A 19508-nucleotide genomic window follows, 5' to 3' on the forward strand; every position below is an offset into this window, starting at 1 on the left:
AAATGAACTCACAAACTTTTGGTCAACTCATCTTCGACAAAGGAGGCAAGAATATACAATGGAATAAAGACAGTCTCTTCCGCAAATGGTGTTGGGAAAACTGGACAGCAGCATGTAAAACAATGAAGCTAGAACACTCCCTTACACCATATACAAAAATCAACTCAAAATGGATCAAAGACTTAAACATAAGACAAGATACAATAAACCTCCTAGAGGAAAACATAGGCAAAACCTTATCTGACATACATCTCAAAAAGTTTCTCCTAGAAGAAATAAAAGCAAGAATAAACAAATGGGACCTAATGAAACTTACAAGCTTCTGCACAGCAAAGGAAACCATAAGTAAAACAAAAAGACAACCTACGGAATGGGAGAAAATTTTTGCAAATGAAGCCGACAAAGGCTTGATCTCCAGAATATAAAAGCAGCTCATACGACTTAATAAGAAACAACCAAACAACCCAATCCAAAAATGGGCAGAAGACCTAAACAAGCAATTCTCCAAGGAAGAAATACAAATGATCAATAGGCACATGAAAAAAGGCTCAATATCACTAATTATCAGAGAAATGCAAATCAAAACTACAATGAGGTATCACCTCTCACCAGTCAGAATGGCCATCATTCAAAAATCCACAAATGACAAATGCTGGAGAGGCTGTGGAGAAAGGGGAACCCTCCTACACTGCAGGTGGGAATGCAGTTTGGTGCAGCCACTGTGGAAAGCAGTGTGGAGATTCCTCAAAAGACTAGGAATAGACTTACCATATGACCCAGGAATCCCACTCCTGGGCATATATCCAGAAGGACCCCTACTTCAAAAAGACACATGCACCCCAATGTTCATAGCAGCACTATTTACAATAGCCAAGACATGGAAACAGCCTAAATGTCCATCAACAGATGACTGGATAAAGAAGTGGTGGTATATTTATACAATGGAATACTACTCAGCCATAAAAACTGATAACATAACACCATTTGCAGCAACATGGATGCTCCTGGAGAATGTCATTCTAAGTGAAGTAAGCCAGAAAGAGAAAGAAAAATACCATATGAGATTGCTCATATGTGGAATCTAAAAAACAAAAACAAAAACAGACAAACAAACAAAAAAACAAAGCATAAATACAGGACAGAAATAGACTCATAGACATAGAATATAGACTTGTGGTTGCCAGGGGGGCGGAGGGTGGGAAGGGATAGACTGGGATTTCAAAATTGTAGAATAGATAAACAAGATTATACTGTATAGCACAGGGAAATATACACAAAATCTTATGGTAGCTCACAGAGAAAAACATGTGACAATGAATGTGTATATGTCCATGTATAACTGAAAAATTGTGCTGAACACTGGAATTTGACACAATATTGTAAAATGATTATAATTCAATAAAAAATGTTAAATAAAAAAGAAAGTGTCAGGGCTGGCTGGGTAAGGAAACTACCCAAAGGAACAGAAGAACTTGAGGCATCTGTTACACCATTCCAAAGGCAGAGCACTGTAAACAAACCTCCTATTTTGGTTTTTAATCTTGGATTCTGAATCCCAACCTAATTGCATCAGATATATTCGAATGTTATGCTAAAAATGTCATTTGAGCACAAGCAGAAAGGTGTGTGTCAATCTTATTTTGAAATCAGAGTCCTCTGTTACCTTTAAAGCCACCACCTAAAAGATGGCTTGAGCAGGTTTGATAAAAGAAGCTCAGAAATTTCAATGCTCCAATGTAACACCAGGCAGCTTTGAGCCTCAACTGTCAAGATGCTCTAATAAATGTAAGACAGCCCTAATATTACTAAGACTAAACACACAGGTCAGTAATTATTGTTGTTCCCAAGAAGCTAGTTTAGAGAAGTAAACTCGTAATTATCGCAGCTACATTTTCACTACTAAGATTTCCATCCAGCAGAATGTGTTCAAGACAACACGTGCACATTTGTTACCCTTTTGGCAGCAGGTGGTCTGGACACAGTGCCAGGTTATAGAACATGTCTTAGTGTTTCATTAGGGCCTTGTTGTGGCCATGGGGAAATTGGCACTATTTAATTCTAGGTAAACTCCAAATCAATAATTTGTTAAAGAAAGAAACTGTCCCCCTGAGGGGCTACCAGGGTAAAAAGTTACCAACCTCAGCTTGTTTGCACCAAACGCTGATGTTTTTACGCTGGGCTTTTGTGAAGTGGTCCCATGCCTTTTGTTTGGAGGCGGAATGGTACACAGCTACTATCTGCTCAACTGCAGCGTCAGAACAGCAATTGAATCAGCCAGAGATTCATCCAGGGATGGCAAAAAAAAGAGGAGAAAAGAAATAAGAGAAGTGTCAGGCTTGTTGTGTCTCCTTCTATGACACTATTAGACTATGGCTGTGCTCAGAAAAGGCTGTGTTGGGGTACCATGATTTTAAACGGGACTCAAAGGCAGAGATATCAATATACAGAAAGAAAAGGGAAGTCCGGAAGGTTTGGGGTGAAATGGTGACCAAAGTTTTAATACAGGCACTCTGTATTCATTCAGGCAGGAGAGGCAGGTGTCATGGTGAATATGAGTTAGTACTACTGACCCTGTACAGCATGACAGCAAGTGGCGAACTATACCAGCTCCTTTTGACCACTGGTGTCTTTCATAGACTAGCCCTACAGAATGAGCCAGGATGCTTCACGTCAACAGAATTGTCCTTTTACTATTCTGAGGTATGTTTAACCAGAAAGCATCAAATCAAAACCTAAGATGGATGAGATCTATTTTAAGTCTACCTAGATAGGCTCGGTGACTGGAGAAATACAAGTGTATTTCTGGGTGTTCATGGTAAGAAAATTCCGAAGTGTTATTTCTTTATTTACAGCCCCATTTGTCCCCTGTCTACTTATGATTTAAGGATTTATATTCCCAGGATTTTTGCTGCTCTCTTTTTCTATTTATTCTGAAGTCCTAAAAACATATGCTTTCTCCTCCTGGATTCTATGCCCATAGAAACTTTCAAAATAAAAATGGAAAAATGAAATAACTCCTCCTTAATCCCAATTACGTATTAGTCAAGTATGGGAAGTCAAGTATGGGAAGTCAAGTATGGGAAGAGTGGGCCATAATTGTTTAAAAGCAAAATCATAAAACTGTACCCTTATTCTTAATGTGAATACAGTTTCTTTCTCAAAAGATAAGAGGACATAGTTTTACAATGTGGTGAACTAAAACCATTATTTGAGCATTTTTCTAATCTGTCTCATTTAAGAGACCTTGGATAGGTTTGGAGTGGTACTACTCTTCGAAAATGGCCACTTCAGTGGCTTCCCATTCCATACCAGTGTCTATGGACATCCAGAAAAGGAAATGTGGAAGAAAGAAAACCAAAAACAAAAAGTAGAAGTAGCAACTTTAGCTTTTACTCAATTACCTTGGGAAATAGAATCACATTTCTCACTAAAATGGAGTACCTAAAAAGCATATTATGCAATAATAATGATTCAAATCTGAAGCAAAGAAGCTTAGACATCCTGATGCTACATACTTAAGAAAAGTTTTAGAGGAGGTAATTAGGTTTATTTATTTATTTTATTTATATTTTTAATGGAGGTACTGGGGATTGAATGCAGGACCTTGTGTTTGCTAAGCACGCATTCTACCACTGAGCTATACTCTCCCCCAACCCCGGCCCTGTTGTACATTCTAACTACAGCAGTGTATCTTGAATTTTCCACTGAGGCTGGGGGCTGCTCATAACTGACTTTGAGAACAAGCAAAAGTAAAAGCGCAGGATAGTGGTCTAAGTTGCAGTGTTGGTAAGGAGCTGAAGTAGATATACCAGAGAAAATGAACATAGGAGGTGCCCACATGAGACATGAAAATGGAACTTGGGCATTTGGCAATATTAGAGCACAAGGCAGTGATGAAGAGGGCATTGCTCCTTGACACAGGATGGGTCTGGAGGCCTGGCTCTTGTGTAGAGACAGTGGTGACTAAGTGAAGTGCCCTCTCACCCTTCCAGCAGAACTGTGACTTCCACTCACATTGAATGAGAATTCCAGAAAGAGCCTGCTTGAACTTCTCCTTTGCTTCTTCCATGTCTTTCTCGTGAGTAGCTTTCTCATTCACCAGGCGGCGGACGTGGCTGTTGGCTGACTGGATCATGGAGTAGAAGTTGTTGGCGCTGCGACGGTTCACCTCTCCTCGTTCAATCCAGGTGAGCAAGGTCTGTACAGCTTCTGAGAATTTGGAATCATCTTAAAAAAAAGAGAATTTAGTTTTAGAATCATCAAAAGTAACCAAATCTTGAACTCTTTTCCTAACATGCTGGCAAGGAGGTCGCCCTAGCTTTTTGGCAATGGTTGTAAAATGAATTGCTGAGGGTGAGGAACCATGCATGCACACGTGTGTGCACACAGGAAGCAGGTAGGCAGGTAGACTGAAAAAATGAAAGACTCAAAAAGTAGTCAGGTTGGTTGTAGTCTAAGAAAATTTGCAGAAAAAGATTGTTTCTTCTTTTTTTAAACAAATTTTTCTTTACTGATACAGTTTTCCCATATTGCAGATTTCTTAACCTCTGATTGTACATGTGTGCATTGTGTAATGTATGAATTAGTGATGAAAGAACTTCAGAATTCTACAATCTTATTTTTAATGAGGAAAAGTAACCTTGAGTCTTGAGTTTAGCTTGAATTTGACAGTAACTTTATCCTGGATCCATGGAATTACAATGTTGGAAGGAGCCTTAAGAAAAAGTTAAATGTCAATTCTTTAGGTATAAACATTTACATTTTTGACCTTTTGTAACATCACTCCTGCATTCAATACACAGCCCCAGGCTTTCCACACAGTCCCAGTCACAATCTATTTTGATGTAATTCATTCTATTTCTACATTTCTCCACATCCTGTTTCTCTTGCCTGAGGAGACTTCCTTGTAGATTTCTACAGCTAGTTAGGAGTTATTCTCTGATGCTGAAATCGTAGCACAACTGTTCCAAAACTTCTGGTTCAGCTTTCTGAGATAGCCACTTATATATCTGCTGTTAAAGACTCCTGAGAGGGAGAGTCCATTAGCATCCCATCGAAGGCCCATTGTAGGGCTCCACATCCCTCTCTAGTCAGAAACCTTTATGTCCAGTGGAAACATCTCTCACTGTAATTTGAACTTGCCTCTTGCCTTTTTTTAGTGCGGACATATAATGAGAGGTCAGCCTCACCATTATAGCAGATTTTCACTTTACTATTTTCATACAGTCTTTACATTGATACTCACTTAAAAATTGTTATTCACGTCTGGTTCATTTATTGATGCTCACTTTTTGCTTAAGGTCCACACAATCAGAAAATTTATTAAAAAAAATCAAACCAACTTGTTTGGTGTCATGTGAACAAGTAAGTCTTGGACCTGGCATCTTACCAATGCTTTCAGCCTTTCCAGCTTTGCAAAATCTACCATTATTTCTGTGTCTCTATTTTGGACTCTGTGTTTTCTGCTTTTCTCTTACATGAAAACAAAATCAGTCCAAACAAAGAATTTCTTAAATGTGTGAATCCCTTAGGCTATATGGTGTAAACAAGTTTGGCGAATGAGAACTATTTGCGAAGTGGAATTAGCAGCATCTTGCTGAGTCTAGAGCACAAGAAGCAGGGAGAATTCATACCTTTAGAACTGGGTTGGTGTCATCAATAAGATCAATGGGACACCAGCATTCTTTCAATAAAATCAACCATACTCAGAGAATGAAAAAAACTGGATTTGAGCTACTAACACAGGAGACCAGGCGGGGCAATTAAGGTTAAATTAGTAAAATGGTTCTGAGAGTCAAGCAAGGGGAACAGGAATTAAAACTTAAAGGGAAAGAAGTCTGATTTAGCAATGTCTGAAAGTCTCTGTTGGTACTATGTGAAATAAGTTGGCCATTTTGTGATTAAACTAGTCCTCTTTTAGTTGGTGGTAGCTAAGTCTTTGAGTAATCTACGAAGAATGTACACTGCAACTACTCTGGCCCTCCACTTTCTCATCTATAAAATGGGATTTTATCATAGTTTTGCAGGGTCACATCAAGTTTTATCATTCTGATTTATTCTGATTTAGCATTCAGAACTAACTTGCTATCCACAACAAAAGTTGGTGGTGGTGGGGTGGCGCTTACAAGTCCCAAGTTATAGATCACAGCTGATCTGATGTGTTAAAGTGGGAAAAACTTGTTTCTTCCTAGTTATATGATGTATGGTGAGAAAAAGTGTCATCAATTGAGACAGTGAAGGATCAGAGACATAGGTAGGAGGGACAAATTTTTTGTTTCTTAAATTACTAGGTACACCTCTATCTGCAAGGCTTCAACACAAGAACTGCTAAGAATCTACCAGTGGGAAATTCAAGGATAACTGCCAACAATACAAATATATTTATTAAATTTCCCCCCCAAAAAGGAGTTCTTCTAATCACAAAGCTCGAATGTTTTGTATACCTTTTAGTTTTTCAGCAACAACGCTGCATTCATGATCTGAATAGTGGACCACTGGGGGTGGGGATGGTGGGCGCAACCTTTCTTCTTCCATCCTTCTACGGTGGCGCTCCTCTCTTGCTAGCATACGCTGTTTGCATTCCCACTCGTACAGGTCATCTCGAGCCTGTGCAAAATCAACGTGGAGCCGGCCTGTGTCCTTTTTGTCAGTGCTAGAGCCCAGGCGAATTCGGTAACCTAAGTGCGTAAGAGGGAGAGAGAAGAGTAAAAGAGCAGCCCAGTGAGTGAGTAGTGGTACCTACCTTTCCAAGTTCCATGCTTCAGATGTGGTTGCAGTAGTTTCAAATGACCACATAACCCCAAATTCTCTCCCCACTACTGACAAGGTGAACCATCAAAACACTTGGATTAGAGTCTCATCTTGGATAATAGTGTATTATTCTATGGTTTGGGTCAGTCTTCTTTGTTGGAGTTCCATACCTCCATCTGCCGCCTTACCTCTGGCACAGGGAGGCTCTATGGATAACGGTATCAAGAATAAGCTTTATATGGTGCCATAGGCTGGGAAGAATAGAAAAGTTGGCCTCAAACTGTGGTGTCTTTGGATAACTTCAGGAGTGTCATTCAAATCACCACTTAGAATTTTGATAAAATGTAAATGTATCAGCTAGACATTTCAACCCCCAAATTGCTTCCTAAATGTATCTGGTGACTCTGAACCATTTTTGGGGGGGCAGAAACAGATATGATGCGGAGTGGTATGTGATCCAGGTGACATAATTTGAGATCCTTAAAAACAGAGGTAGTGTGCTTGTAGTATAGTGGTATAGGACTAGGATTTAAAAATCCAGGATTCAAGCCCACCTTTTGTGCCAGCTATAGTACCCAAGTTAAATTTTTCAACAACAACCAAAAAAAATTAAGTTTTTAATTAACTTTTTAAGTTTTAAAAGCTGAGCTAGCTGCTTCCACACACATTTTAAAGACATTAGATATTAGGCAATGAAGATAAAAATTACTAAGAGACAAAAAACAAATGAAGTGACCCCTATGATTTCCCCATCTTATTGCTTGGAGTTTCCAGGCCTTAGCACAGGGAGGGGAACTCAGGCAAAGCCTGGTGATCCCCCTGAGTTGAGGAGATTGAACTGGGAATCCAGGGAGACTGCGGAATACAGAGTTTGTATGGCACAGTACTGGAAAGAAGAAAGCTACACAGGGAAAGAACTTCAGAGATCTGCAGAGGGCCATCCTCTATTATGAAGCTGATGTCTATGTGTGTGTATGGAAACTACCTGAGCATTAGAGGTAACAATCCCTGGAGTTCACATAGGACTGAAAATAGTTCCTTTTCACATTAGCCAGAGGAGAAAATCTAATAATTCACAGAGTATTGGATAGAGTAATCAGAAGAGTTTTGCCTTAGTGATGGAAAATTAGCCCTAGTTGGATTAAATTGGCCCCGCTGTGGTTCTGCTGAACAAAACTTATAAAAAACAAGACCTAAAAAGATAAAAATTTTTTCAAGTTACTTAACTATATCCTAGAGCAAAGCTCAAGAATACTTGTAGGAATGAAAAATATTTGTCACATTCACAATGTCTGGTATCCAATAAAAAATTACCCAATATGCAAAGATACATGGAAATCATAATAAAGATAAAAATCAATCAACAAAACAGACCTAGAAGTGAGACACATAATCTAATTAATACATAAGGACATAAAAACAACTATTATAATTGGGTTTCATATGCTTAAGAAGCTAGAGAAAAGACTGAATATATTAAGTAGAAACACAAAAAACATTAAAAAAAAGAATGAAAGTCAATCTTTTAGAGATTTAAACTACAATGTCTGAGTTGAAAAAAATCACTGGACAGGGCCAACCACAAATTAGACATTGCAGAAGAAAAGATTAATGAACTTGAAGGCATAACAATCAAAACAATTCAAATTAAAATACAGAAAGAAAAAAAACTGAAAAAAAATGAACAGAGTACCAGTGAGCTGTGGGATAACTTCAAGGGACCATATATATGCCTAATTGGAGCCCTGATTGCAGACAGGGCAGGGAACAGAAAAAAATATTTGAAGAAATAAGGGAGGAAAAATTTCCAAATTTGAGGAAAACTCAGAGACCTAAGAATTTCAATGAATCCCACGTACAGGAAACATGAAGAAAATTACACCAAGGCACATCATAAATTTCTCAACACCAGCAATAAAGAGACTATCTTAAAAGCTGCCATAGACAAAAGACACACTTTATGTACAGAGAAACCAAAAAGATAAGGATAACATCATATTTCTTGGAAACAATGCAAACAAGAAGATAGAGAAAGAGGAAGAATACATTTCATAAGTAACCTTTGCTAGGGCTTACAGTTTACAATGCACTTCCACACCCACTCATCTAATTTGATCATCTGAGCCATCAGAAGAATGGAGCTATTAATGATTACCTTGACTACTCTCTCAGGATTGAGGAGAGAATCAAATGAGAGGACAATATGGAACCTTTGCATAAACACACACAAGATACTATGAAGCTACGAGGTGGTGCACTGTGCATAATGCCAGCTCCCAAAGATGGTCAAGCTTCAGTAGAAAAAAAATGATTATTTCCACATTCCTATCTCCTTTTCTAAGGGGTTTTTGTTTGTTTTAACCTCTTTCTTTTACAATATGGGAGAACAGCCATCCAATTCAGGATATTTCTAGCACCTGTAAACTTCCAGGGAGCAGGTTCAAATTTAAAGGGAAAAATTAGTTGTTTTCACATCACTGACTGCAATCTCCTTTCCTTTGGCAGCTATGAGAATGTTTCCAGGAGGAGGCTGTTACCAGAGAGCTGATTTCAATGACGTTTAGATGGATGCCTTCTAAGCAGCATGTCGTCTTTTATAGGGCTTTTCAAGACCTTTAAGTTCGTATTAAAATAGTCTATTGTGGAATTCTCTGTTATCATTGCTAAGGGTTATTAAACCTTCAGTAGTTATATTTTACAGCACTTACCAAATGTAAAAAGAGTATTCTTCATCTGCCTTCTCCTCCCCTTTCCCATGTACAGCCTACTTTTTCAAACACTCATTACCTTTTCTTTGGCCTATTGCAACAGGTGTCTAACTGACCTCCTCTCCTCTTATCCATTTTTATACAGGGCTGTCAGATTAATCTTTCAGAAACAGTCATTTTCCTTGTTCAAAAATTTCTTCAACAATTCCCTATTATCTGAGGAGTAAAGACTCAACTGTTAAGCCTTTCAAACTGTGCTGACAACCTATGTCTTCCCTCCTTCTTTCATGTCTACTCAGTACACAAACCATTACTCATTGTTTCCTTGAATGTTCTTCAAAACTTACCACCCGTGTATCTTTGCTCATATTGTATATATGCCCCATTGTCCACATTCAAATGCTTTCTCTTTGCCAAAGACTTGCTCCAAATGCTACCTTTTTTGATACCCCTAGTCAGGAGCCAGAAATTTTCAGTCTCTCTCTGTTTCACTCCTCCTCCCTCTGTATCCTCTGAACTTTCATAACACTTTACTCATACTTCTTGTACAGCACATGTAACTTTCAATGCCATTATTACTAGCACTGAGTGTGTCTTATCAGTGTCTTGAACAATGCCTGGTACTCAGTGTTTCTTTAATAAATGATGACTGCATACTAACCCTAAGTTCATTAAGGGGCAGAACTAGGTTTTACTCATTTTCTACTCTGTACAACATTTAGCACAATAGTTTATACAAAGGAGATGTCCAACAAGCATCTGTTACATGAATGAAGATTCTGTCACCATAAAATGTCTAGCACTTGGACCCAATTCTTCCAAACTAGTAGCCCTTAGGAAAGGAAATAGCTAACTGTTCTATGTCTTTCCAATTACTCTGTCTTATGCCTTCAGGCTTATTTATCCACTGCTCCATAAAGAACAATAACAATTCAAAATAAGCAAAGGATCAGCCATGAAACTTTATCTTGAAACCACCCTAAAAAGCAAAGGGCTTTACTTCATAATATTTAACAGAAATCATTCCAATTATAATTCCTTGCCTCGGTCTCCCAAAATTTGAACTTTTACCATAAACAAGAAACTTTATGCAGAGTAATTTTTACTGTCTCCACTCCAACTACCATAGTATATAAGCCACCATCACTCTAGGTTAGACCAATGCTATGATTAGCTAACTAAACACCAGTGACCATACTTGCCCATACCCTTCAGTACATCTTTACCCAGAAATGATATTTCTAAAATGTATATCAGATCATGTCACTTTACTTCTTAAAATCCTCCAATGACTTCCCATTATATCCATAATAATAAACTCATCACTAAAGGCATATCTCAGAGACATTGTGGGTTCAGTTCCACACCACCAAAATAAAGTGAATATTGCAATAAAGCAAATCACACCGGTTTTTTTTTTTTTGGTTTCCCAGTGCATATAAAGTTATGTTTACAGTGTACTGTAGTCTATGAAGTGTGCAATAGCATTGTGTCTAAAAAATTAACCACCTTAGTTAAAAATACTTTCTTGCTAAAAAATGCTAACCACCATCTGAGCCTTCAGTGACTTATAATCTTTTTGCTGGTGGAGGGTCTAGCCTTAATGTTGATGGCTGCTGACTGATCAGGGTGGTGGTTGCTGAAGGTTGGGGTGGCTGTGGCAATTTCTTAAAATTTGAAGACAACAATAAAGTTTGCTGTATCAATTGATTCATCCTTTGATGAATGATTTCTCTGTAGCATGCAACATGATTTGATAACGTTTTACTTATAGAACTTCTTTCAAAATTGGAGTGAATCCTCTTAAACTCTGCTGTTGCCATAACAACTAAATTTATATAATATTCTAAATCCTTTGTTGTCATTTCAACAATCTTCATAGTATCTTTACCAGGAGTAGCTTCCATCTCAAGAAACCATATTCTCTGCTCATCTGTAAGAAGCAACTTCTCAACCGTTAGAGCTTTATAATGAGATTGCATCAATTCAGTCACATCTTCAGGCTCCACTTCTCATTCTAGTTCTGTTGTTATTTCCACCACATCTGCAGTTACTTCTTCCACCAAAGTCTTCAAAGTCATCCATGAGGGTTAAAATAAACTTCTTCCAAACTCCTATTAATGTTGATATTTTGAACTCTTCCCATGAACCACTAATGTTCTTAATGGCATCTAAAATGGTAAATCCTTTCCAGGTTTTCAATTGACGTTCCCCAGATCCATCAGAAGAATCACTATCTATGGCAGTTACAACTTTATGAACTGTATTTCTTAAATAATAAGACTTGAAAGTTGAAATGGCTCCTTGACCCATGGGCTGCAGAAAGAATGTTGTGCTAGCAGGTACGAAAATAACATTAATCTCATTGTCCATCTCTATCAGAGCTCTTGAGTGACCAGGTGTACTGTCAATGAGCAATGATATTTTGAAAAGAATCTTTTTTTCTGAGTAGTAGGCCTCAGAAGTGGGCTTAAATATTCAGTAAACCATGTTGTAAACAGATGTTGTGTCATCTAGGCTTTGTTGTTCCATTTATAGAGCACAGGCAGAGTAGATTTAGCATAATTCTTAAGGGCCCTAGGATTTTTGGAATGGTAAATGAGCATTGCTTTCAACTGAAAGTCACCAGCTGCGTTAGCTCCTAACAAAAGAGGCTGCCTGTCCTTTGAAGCTTTGAGGCCAGGCACTGACTTCTCCAATCTAGCTATAAAAGTCCTAGATGGCATCTTCTTTCAATAGAAGGCTGTTTCATCTACAATGAAAATCTGTTGTGTAGTGTAGCCATCTTCATTAATGATTTTTAGCTATATCTTCTGGATAACTTGCTGAAGCTTCTACATCAGACTTGCTACTCTTATGTTATGGAGATGGCTTTTTTCCTTAAACCTCACGAACCAATCTCTGCTAGCTTCAGACTTTTCTTCTGCAGCTTCCTCACTGCTCTCAGCCTTCACAGAACTGAAGAGAGTTGGGGTCTTTCTCTGAATTAGGCTTTGGCTTAAGGCGATATTGTGGCCTATCCAGAAAACTAAAACTTACGCCTTATCAGCAATAAGGCTGTTTTACTTTCTGATCATTTGTGTGTTTACTGAAGTAACACTTTCAAATTCCTTTAAGAACTTTTCCTTTGCATTCACAACTTGGCTAACTGTTTGGTGTAAGAAGTCTAGCTTTTGGCCTATCTCAGCTTTTGACATGCCTTCCTTACTAATCTTAATCATTTCTAGCTTTTGATTTAAAGTGAGAGACATGGGAGTCTTCCTTTTGCTTGAACACGTAGAGGCCATTGTAGTGTTAATAATTGGCCTAATTTCAATATTATTGTGTCTCAGGGAATAGGGAGGCCCAAGGAGAGGGAGAGAGATGGGGGGACGACCAGTCAGTGGAGCAGTCAGAATACACACATTTATCAGTTAGTTTTGCCATCTTATATGGGCGCAGTTTGTGATGCCCCAAAACAACAATACTAACATCAAAGATTACAGCTTATCATAACAAATATAGTAATAATGAAAAAGTTTGCAATATTGTGAGAATTACCAAAATGTGACACAGAGACATGAAGTGAGCAAATGCTATTGGGAAAATGGCATCAATAGATGAGCTTGATGTAGGGTGGCCACAAACCTTCAATTAGTAAAAATGAAAATGCAGTATCTGCAAAGCACAATAAAGCAAAGTGAGGTATGCCTGTATAAATTACAAGACCCAACATAATTTGGTATTGTTTACCTCTCAGACTTTCTTTCCCTTCACTGCCTCTCTCCCATTTCCTATGCTCCAGTCATACTTACCTTTTCTCTTCTGCTTAGATATACCAAGTCCATTTACATCTTAGGGTCTTGGACTTGCTTTTCCTTATGTTGGAATGCATTCCCCCCAGATGTTCAAGTGGCAATCCGATTCGTATTGTTCAGATCTCAATTCAAATGTCAGAGAAGACTTGCTTTCCTAGCCACCCCAGGTACGTTAGCTCTTTTTATCTTCTTCATAGCATTTGATTAGCTGATATTAATTTATTTGTTTACATACATATCATATTTTGCCATGTCCAGAATGTAATATGCCTGATGGCAGGAAGTTTGTCTGCCTCAGTCTGCTGTATCCTTAGCAACCAAGCATTCTGATTAGCAGTCAATAGATATTTGATAACTAACTGACTTCCATAGTTATTTTTAAGCACCTACTTTTGTGCCAGGTTACATGCTAGATGCTGGGGATTGAAAGTTAAATAAGACACAGTCCTTCCCCTAAGGAGTTCATACTCTGTCTAGGAGACAGGTGTGGAAAGACACAGTTCTCATGTGATGTTATAGGTGTCATGTTAGGAGGTAAGGCGGAAGCACTGAGGAAGGGGTGTTCAAACCAGCCTGGGGCAGAATAGGGAGAGAAGTCAGAGAAAGCTTTCTAGAAGAGGTTATGACTGAGCTGGAGCTTTAGGGTATGAAAATGTGGGTATGGAAAAGGTAATTCTAGTCAGAGGAAAAGGCCTATAACACCATGGGTACATTCTGGGAACTAGAATTAGTTGTGTGTTTAGGACTTGGTATGTGAAGGAAGGATTGGGAGATAATGCTAAGAGGTAAAATGGATAATCAAGGCCTTTAGATGCTACAAGTAAAGAATTTTGGAGTTCTCCCATAGGCAATTGGAAAACTAATATATGTATGTATATGTATGACTGAAACATTATGATGTATACCAGAAACTGGCACAACATTGTAAACTGACTATATTTCATTAAAAAAGAAACTACTTGAGAACTTTAAAGGAATACCTTGGGTAGTAACATGCATTTTCCATCTATGAAGGTAAGAGGGGTTACTGTTAAGCCCCAACTTTAGCTGTCACAGATGCAGATACACTGATCCCTGATGTCTGTGTTCTGCCTGATGGGTACAGTCCTTATGACTGAACACCTACCAGAAAGATAAAGGGCTTTGTCCACCATGTACTCCTCAGCAAAGCGAATGTGACAAAAGTTTTTTTTGCTCTTCCGAATAGCAATGATCTCTCCACACTGCTCGAACACTTCCACGATGATCTGCTCTGTCCCATTTTCAGGCAAGCCGCCCACAAATACCGTTTTGCATCCTGGTGGTCGTTCGCGAGTTGCAGGAGGTGGAAGATCTAAGTGTAAGTGCAAAAGCATTTGAAATTAAAATGTTTGTGTGGGATGTACCTGTTAAAAACTTGACATGTCCCAGAGATAGCCCTACTGTCCCTGTCACACTTTTGCTTAAGAGTGCCAGAAGCATGTGGCCTCCAAGGGGCTCACCTCTGCTCCACAGCAAGTTGGTTTCATGAACCTGAGAATTATTTTATTCAATGGTTTGGTGACCGTGATGTATATATACAGGATAAAGACTCAGACCCATCTGTCCCATCAAAAGTTCTTTAATTTTGTTGTGACAACCCAGCTATACCCAGTTTTTGGTCATTTTTATTAAGATGACAGTGAAGGGAAATTCCACTTGGTTTAAACTCTTATTCTTGAGAATTCTCAGAACCAGGGTCCTTGAGAGAATGATTTGTTTAATTCAGTTTGTAGTTACTGTATTCTCTCTGTTCTTGTTTACTGAGAGAATGGCTTCAGGATAATTTGACAGTGATGGGATGAACATTTATAAAAATGTTTATAGCTATCAGAATGATTTGGTTGACAAAAGAAGCCAGAGTACAGACCACCTCTTTTAGGTTTTTTGTTTTTTGATACCAGTGAGCTCCTCTTCAAATTCTTTGCTGGAGAGGTGAGGTCCAGAAGCCGATCAAGTGTCATTTAGAAGGAAGTATGAAAGACAGCAGAGAAAGTAAGCTTGTCTGGGAAATCATTAAAGTGAGATAAATTTTGCTGTACAGAGTTATTTAAAAAACTACTTAATGAGATGATTCTCTTTTTGCTTAAAAAATATGCTTTCTATCACTTATCTTATACATAAAGCCTTTCGTATCTGCCAGCTCTTTGTTGCTATTTATATGCATCAAAGCATTTTCCAAGCAAAATCCTACAGTTCATAGCCCAACAAAACAAAGCATGATGGTCAAGGGTTTTTCTAGTGTTGGTTTTGGATCTCCAAGGATTTATTTTGTGTAATCCATTCTTTCCATTCAGCTCTTAACAATAATTCTCCCAGCTCAAGATTTGGAGAGCTCACCAACCAGTGATTACAGCTCACATGCAAAAATAAATGAGTCTCAATTGTAGATTAGGCCAAGGCCCCCACCTGACTCTTATCCAAGTTGGCACACAGATGATTTGCGAGCTTCCTTGGCTATCAGCATCTCAAGCTTCCTCACTTTGCTACTGCTATCTATTTAATGAGCGTGGGTCAGAATAATCAAGTTCTCATGATACCTTCTTTCCCTCTATTTAGGCAATAAAAGAGGTATTCAGAGAACTTATAAAATTTCTGTTAATATTTTTAATGTCTATAATTTCAAGAACTCACTGTATTGGGTTTTTTGTTCCACAGGAGAAGTTTAAAGGGAAAAAGAAGATAACCTAGTGAGCAGGAATCTGAAATATCTTAGTCATGGACACTGGAGAGGTTATAATTTTAGCCAAAAAGGGAAAAATGAAGTCCAGAATCTCTTGAGACTTATGCTCTGAGTTTTTAAGATCTGGAAAGGATTCTAAACATCATACTTTCAGTGACTCTCAACTCTGGCAGCACATTAGAATCAACTTGGGAGTCAAACAAACAATGCCTGGGTACCACTCAAATGAGTCTGATTTAATTAGTCTGGACAGACTGCACATGCACATTTTTTAAAGCTCCTCAGGCAACTCTAATGTGTAGGTAGGGTTAAAAACCACTGACTTGGCCTAAATTTCTAATATTACAGAAGAAAAACCTTACCTGAGTGAAGTTGAGTGACTTATTCAAGGTCACCAAATTAGATGAAAAGAGAAGGAACATGAACTTGGAGCAGTTAAACCTGAATTTAAACTTTAATTACTCACTGTTTGTATGACCTTGGGAAAATTACATAACCTCTGAGAACCTCATTTTTTCATCTTAAAATAGGGATACTGTCCTCTAACTTACAAGAGTTGTTGTAGGATAATTGATAATCTACTGCCTATATTGTATGTGATACAGTGCCTACACTAGATAGGTTCCTAATAAATTGTAGTTATTATAGCATTATTATTATTTACTATTATAGATCCCAGGTTTCCTAATTACCAATCTGAGGCTTTCTAAAGCCCTACCACAAGTCTGAAGTTGGGTAGCACCTAAGACCTGGACTTCCAAACTCTCAGCTCCTTGTTTTATCTAGATCTTTAGATAAGGCTGGATTTGGGAAGGACTCACTCTTATTAGTAGAGATACTGTTACTGAACCGAACTTGGTTCTGCTTGCCCACCCCTCCACTCCCAGCAGGAAAGCCAATCTACTGACACTAGGTTGTGCTAAAGGAAAGTACAGCATTTATTGCAAGTGCCAAGCAAGTAGAATGGGCAGCTTATGCTCAAAAGACCTGGCTTTCACAGAAGGGTTTTTTAAGGCAACATTTGTGGTGAGGGCTGCAGGGTGCAAGACTTTCTGATTTTCCTTTTTTTCTGTATTCTATCACTTTTCCAATTAGTAGCTGCTTGTGCCTGCTCTTTGGAACTTAGGGAAGGACTAGGAGACCAAAGCCTTTTTCTACAAAACGAAACAGGGGACATGGAGGGGCTTTTGTACCCTGGTAGGGCTCTGCAGGGTCCTGCTTGGTTTCAGAATCTACAGCTGTGAAGACACATATAATTTTGACCATGGAACATAACCTAGTCATTGACTATATAGGTAAAGAATTTTCAAGAACATCCATTTAGCTAGAGCCATGTTTTCAAATCTAAGAATTTAGAATAAAATTCTGTCTTAGAATCATTCTGAAGTTTACTGTTTAAACAATTCCAGTGGTAAAGAATCTTTTTGTGAAGCAAATATTCACCTTTTTATATTATTTGAGTTAGCTTAGTTAGGTCTACCTTTAGGTCCATTGAGAAACTCTAAGGAATGTCTGGTTACTAGCGCAGTTACATATAACACTGACAATACAAAGGCTCTTTCCCTTGACTCAATTTGTGGGATTTAAAAATTCTGTGATGAAATCATTACCCTATTTAGATGCTGTGATTATTCTGTGGTGACTGTCTGCTAATTAAAGAAGCATAAGAGCCACTAAGAGTAGTGTCAAGAATGCTGGGGATTTATTTATTTTCCTTGGGTAAATGTAGAAAGCCTCTTTGATAGCATTTGCTGAGATTTAGGTGTATGCCACCAGCAAGGCAATGGGCTGTATTATCTATCTTCCTTAATGGATAGTACTTGTTCTTTAATTAACAGCTCAAAGCACTTTTTGGTTTGGGCTTGATTTTCTAATCCCACTGAAATACAGTGATCTGGGCACAGCAATGGTAACTCTGTAGGGGAGAAAATTCAAAGTCCACCTACTAATCAGGTAATGTGCTAAGCTCCTGTAACACCCCAATCACCACTCAGGATGGAGAAAAAGAAACTTCCATGTAAAAAAATTCAAGATAACTGGAAATATAAAGAACTCTAATCTCTGGTAATGGAAAAGGAGGAGCTTCTAGCAATTCTAATTACAACTAAGCACCCACTCTGGGGAGCTGTGTTGGGGCAATCAGCATTAAGATCAAAGTCACTGCTGATCTTTGAGAAGTGAGGCATGGAGCAGCATAGAGGCCCTATAAACAACTTGCATGTTGCTTTTCAAAGGAGCATCACAGATCATTCAACTGGTTTGCCAGAATTTACGTACTACAAGATCTTTGAGTTGATTTTATTAGACAGCCCAAGATTGAAGGTCCCCTAGACAATCAGCAGGGGTTGGATATATTTTAATGTAATCCCAACTCATTGGAAGTAATCAGAAGGCCAGCAAATCTTTATTGATTCTAAATTTATCCACTTTCTCTAATTTTCTTTATAGAACCCAGCCTTAGGGGTCAAAATGAGTTCAGCCTGTTTTGAGATAGTAAAATGAAAAAAATGCTCTTTTTAAATTTTGGCTCCTGGGTGCCTTCCCATGTGCCTGCACACAGAGAGCAGATGACATTTCATCATTTATTCCACGTTCACTGTTATTTCACAGTAGATGAAAAATGCAACCTCTCCATACAGAAGGTCTATCAGCTCAAGTGAAAAATCTTGACAGAACTGGCTTCTCTGGAGAGAGGGTCCTGCCCTCTTCTTATATTACCAACTGAGAACTGTTAATTGGGAATGCAATAAATCTGTGATAGCCACCCTGTGATAAAAAGTAACTGTGTTCCAGAGAGCTTTCTTTCGTCATGTCTCTGACTTCTAGGAATCAGAGGATGTTGCTTCTAGGACAATGGGGTACTCACTTACCATTTATCTTTAGTTCACTGGTGCACAGTCAGCTCCTGTCTAGTTTGATCCATTGAATTTTTAGACCAGAACTGATTTTGCCTAGTCTAGATCAGAAAGGTTAAGTTACTTACCTGGATCTCATAGCTATTTAGTGATGGAGATATGGGATATGAAACCAGGCCTATGTCACTTTGGGACTCTTAATTATTATACCATATTGTAGGAGTCAAAGTCAAAGAGACAATGTGAGAGAGTCAGAGCAGATCATGAAGGTCCTTCTGTGCCATTAAACAGACTTTGGCCTTTATTGTGAGTAACATAGGGTCCATTAAAGGGTTTTGAGTAGAGAAGGGACATGATCTGACTTAGGTTTTTAAAAGGATCTCTCTGCCTGCTTTCTTGAGAATAGACTGTAGGCGCAAGGGTGAAAGAAGAAGAACAATTCAAAGGTTATTGCAATATCTGCAACATTGCAATTGCAGAAAATATATTATGGTGGATATAAACTGGGTCATAGCAGTAATTATCATGAGAATATTAAAATTCTAGATGTATATTTTAAGGTAGACCTGATAAGAGTTTTCTAGTAGATTAAATATGGTGTTTGAGGGAAATAGAGTAGTTAAAGATTACCTTTAAGTTGTGACTGAGCAATGGAAAGGATGCAGCTATCATTATCTGAGATGGAGATGGATACTAG

The 19508-nt window shown here is 38.3% G+C and overlaps 1 protein-coding gene across 21 annotated transcripts in view; it reads right to left on the bottom strand.

Annotated features, from left to right (window-relative positions):
- ENOX2 (ecto-NOX disulfide-thiol exchanger 2) overlaps positions 1-19508 on the bottom strand; it is a 247837-nt gene that overhangs the window by 32985 nt on the left and 195344 nt on the right. For all 21 annotated transcript variants that reach the window (XM_074359851.1, XM_074359845.1, XM_074359849.1 and 18 more), the window contains 4 exons: positions 14382-14588; positions 6444-6677; positions 4015-4227; positions 2139-2245 (listed from right to left, as the gene is read on the bottom strand). In XM_074359851.1, the coding sequence (XP_074215952.1) occupies positions 2139-2245; positions 4015-4227; positions 6444-6677; positions 14382-14588 (761 nt within the window). The remainder of the gene's footprint in view (positions 1-2138; positions 2246-4014; positions 4228-6443; positions 6678-14381; positions 14589-19508) is intronic.

This window comes from Camelus bactrianus, chromosome X, assembly GCF_048773025.1.
Source record: "Camelus bactrianus isolate YW-2024 breed Bactrian camel chromosome X, ASM4877302v1, whole genome shotgun sequence".
In the NCBI taxonomy this organism is placed as follows: domain Eukaryota; kingdom Metazoa; phylum Chordata; class Mammalia; order Artiodactyla; family Camelidae; genus Camelus; species Camelus bactrianus.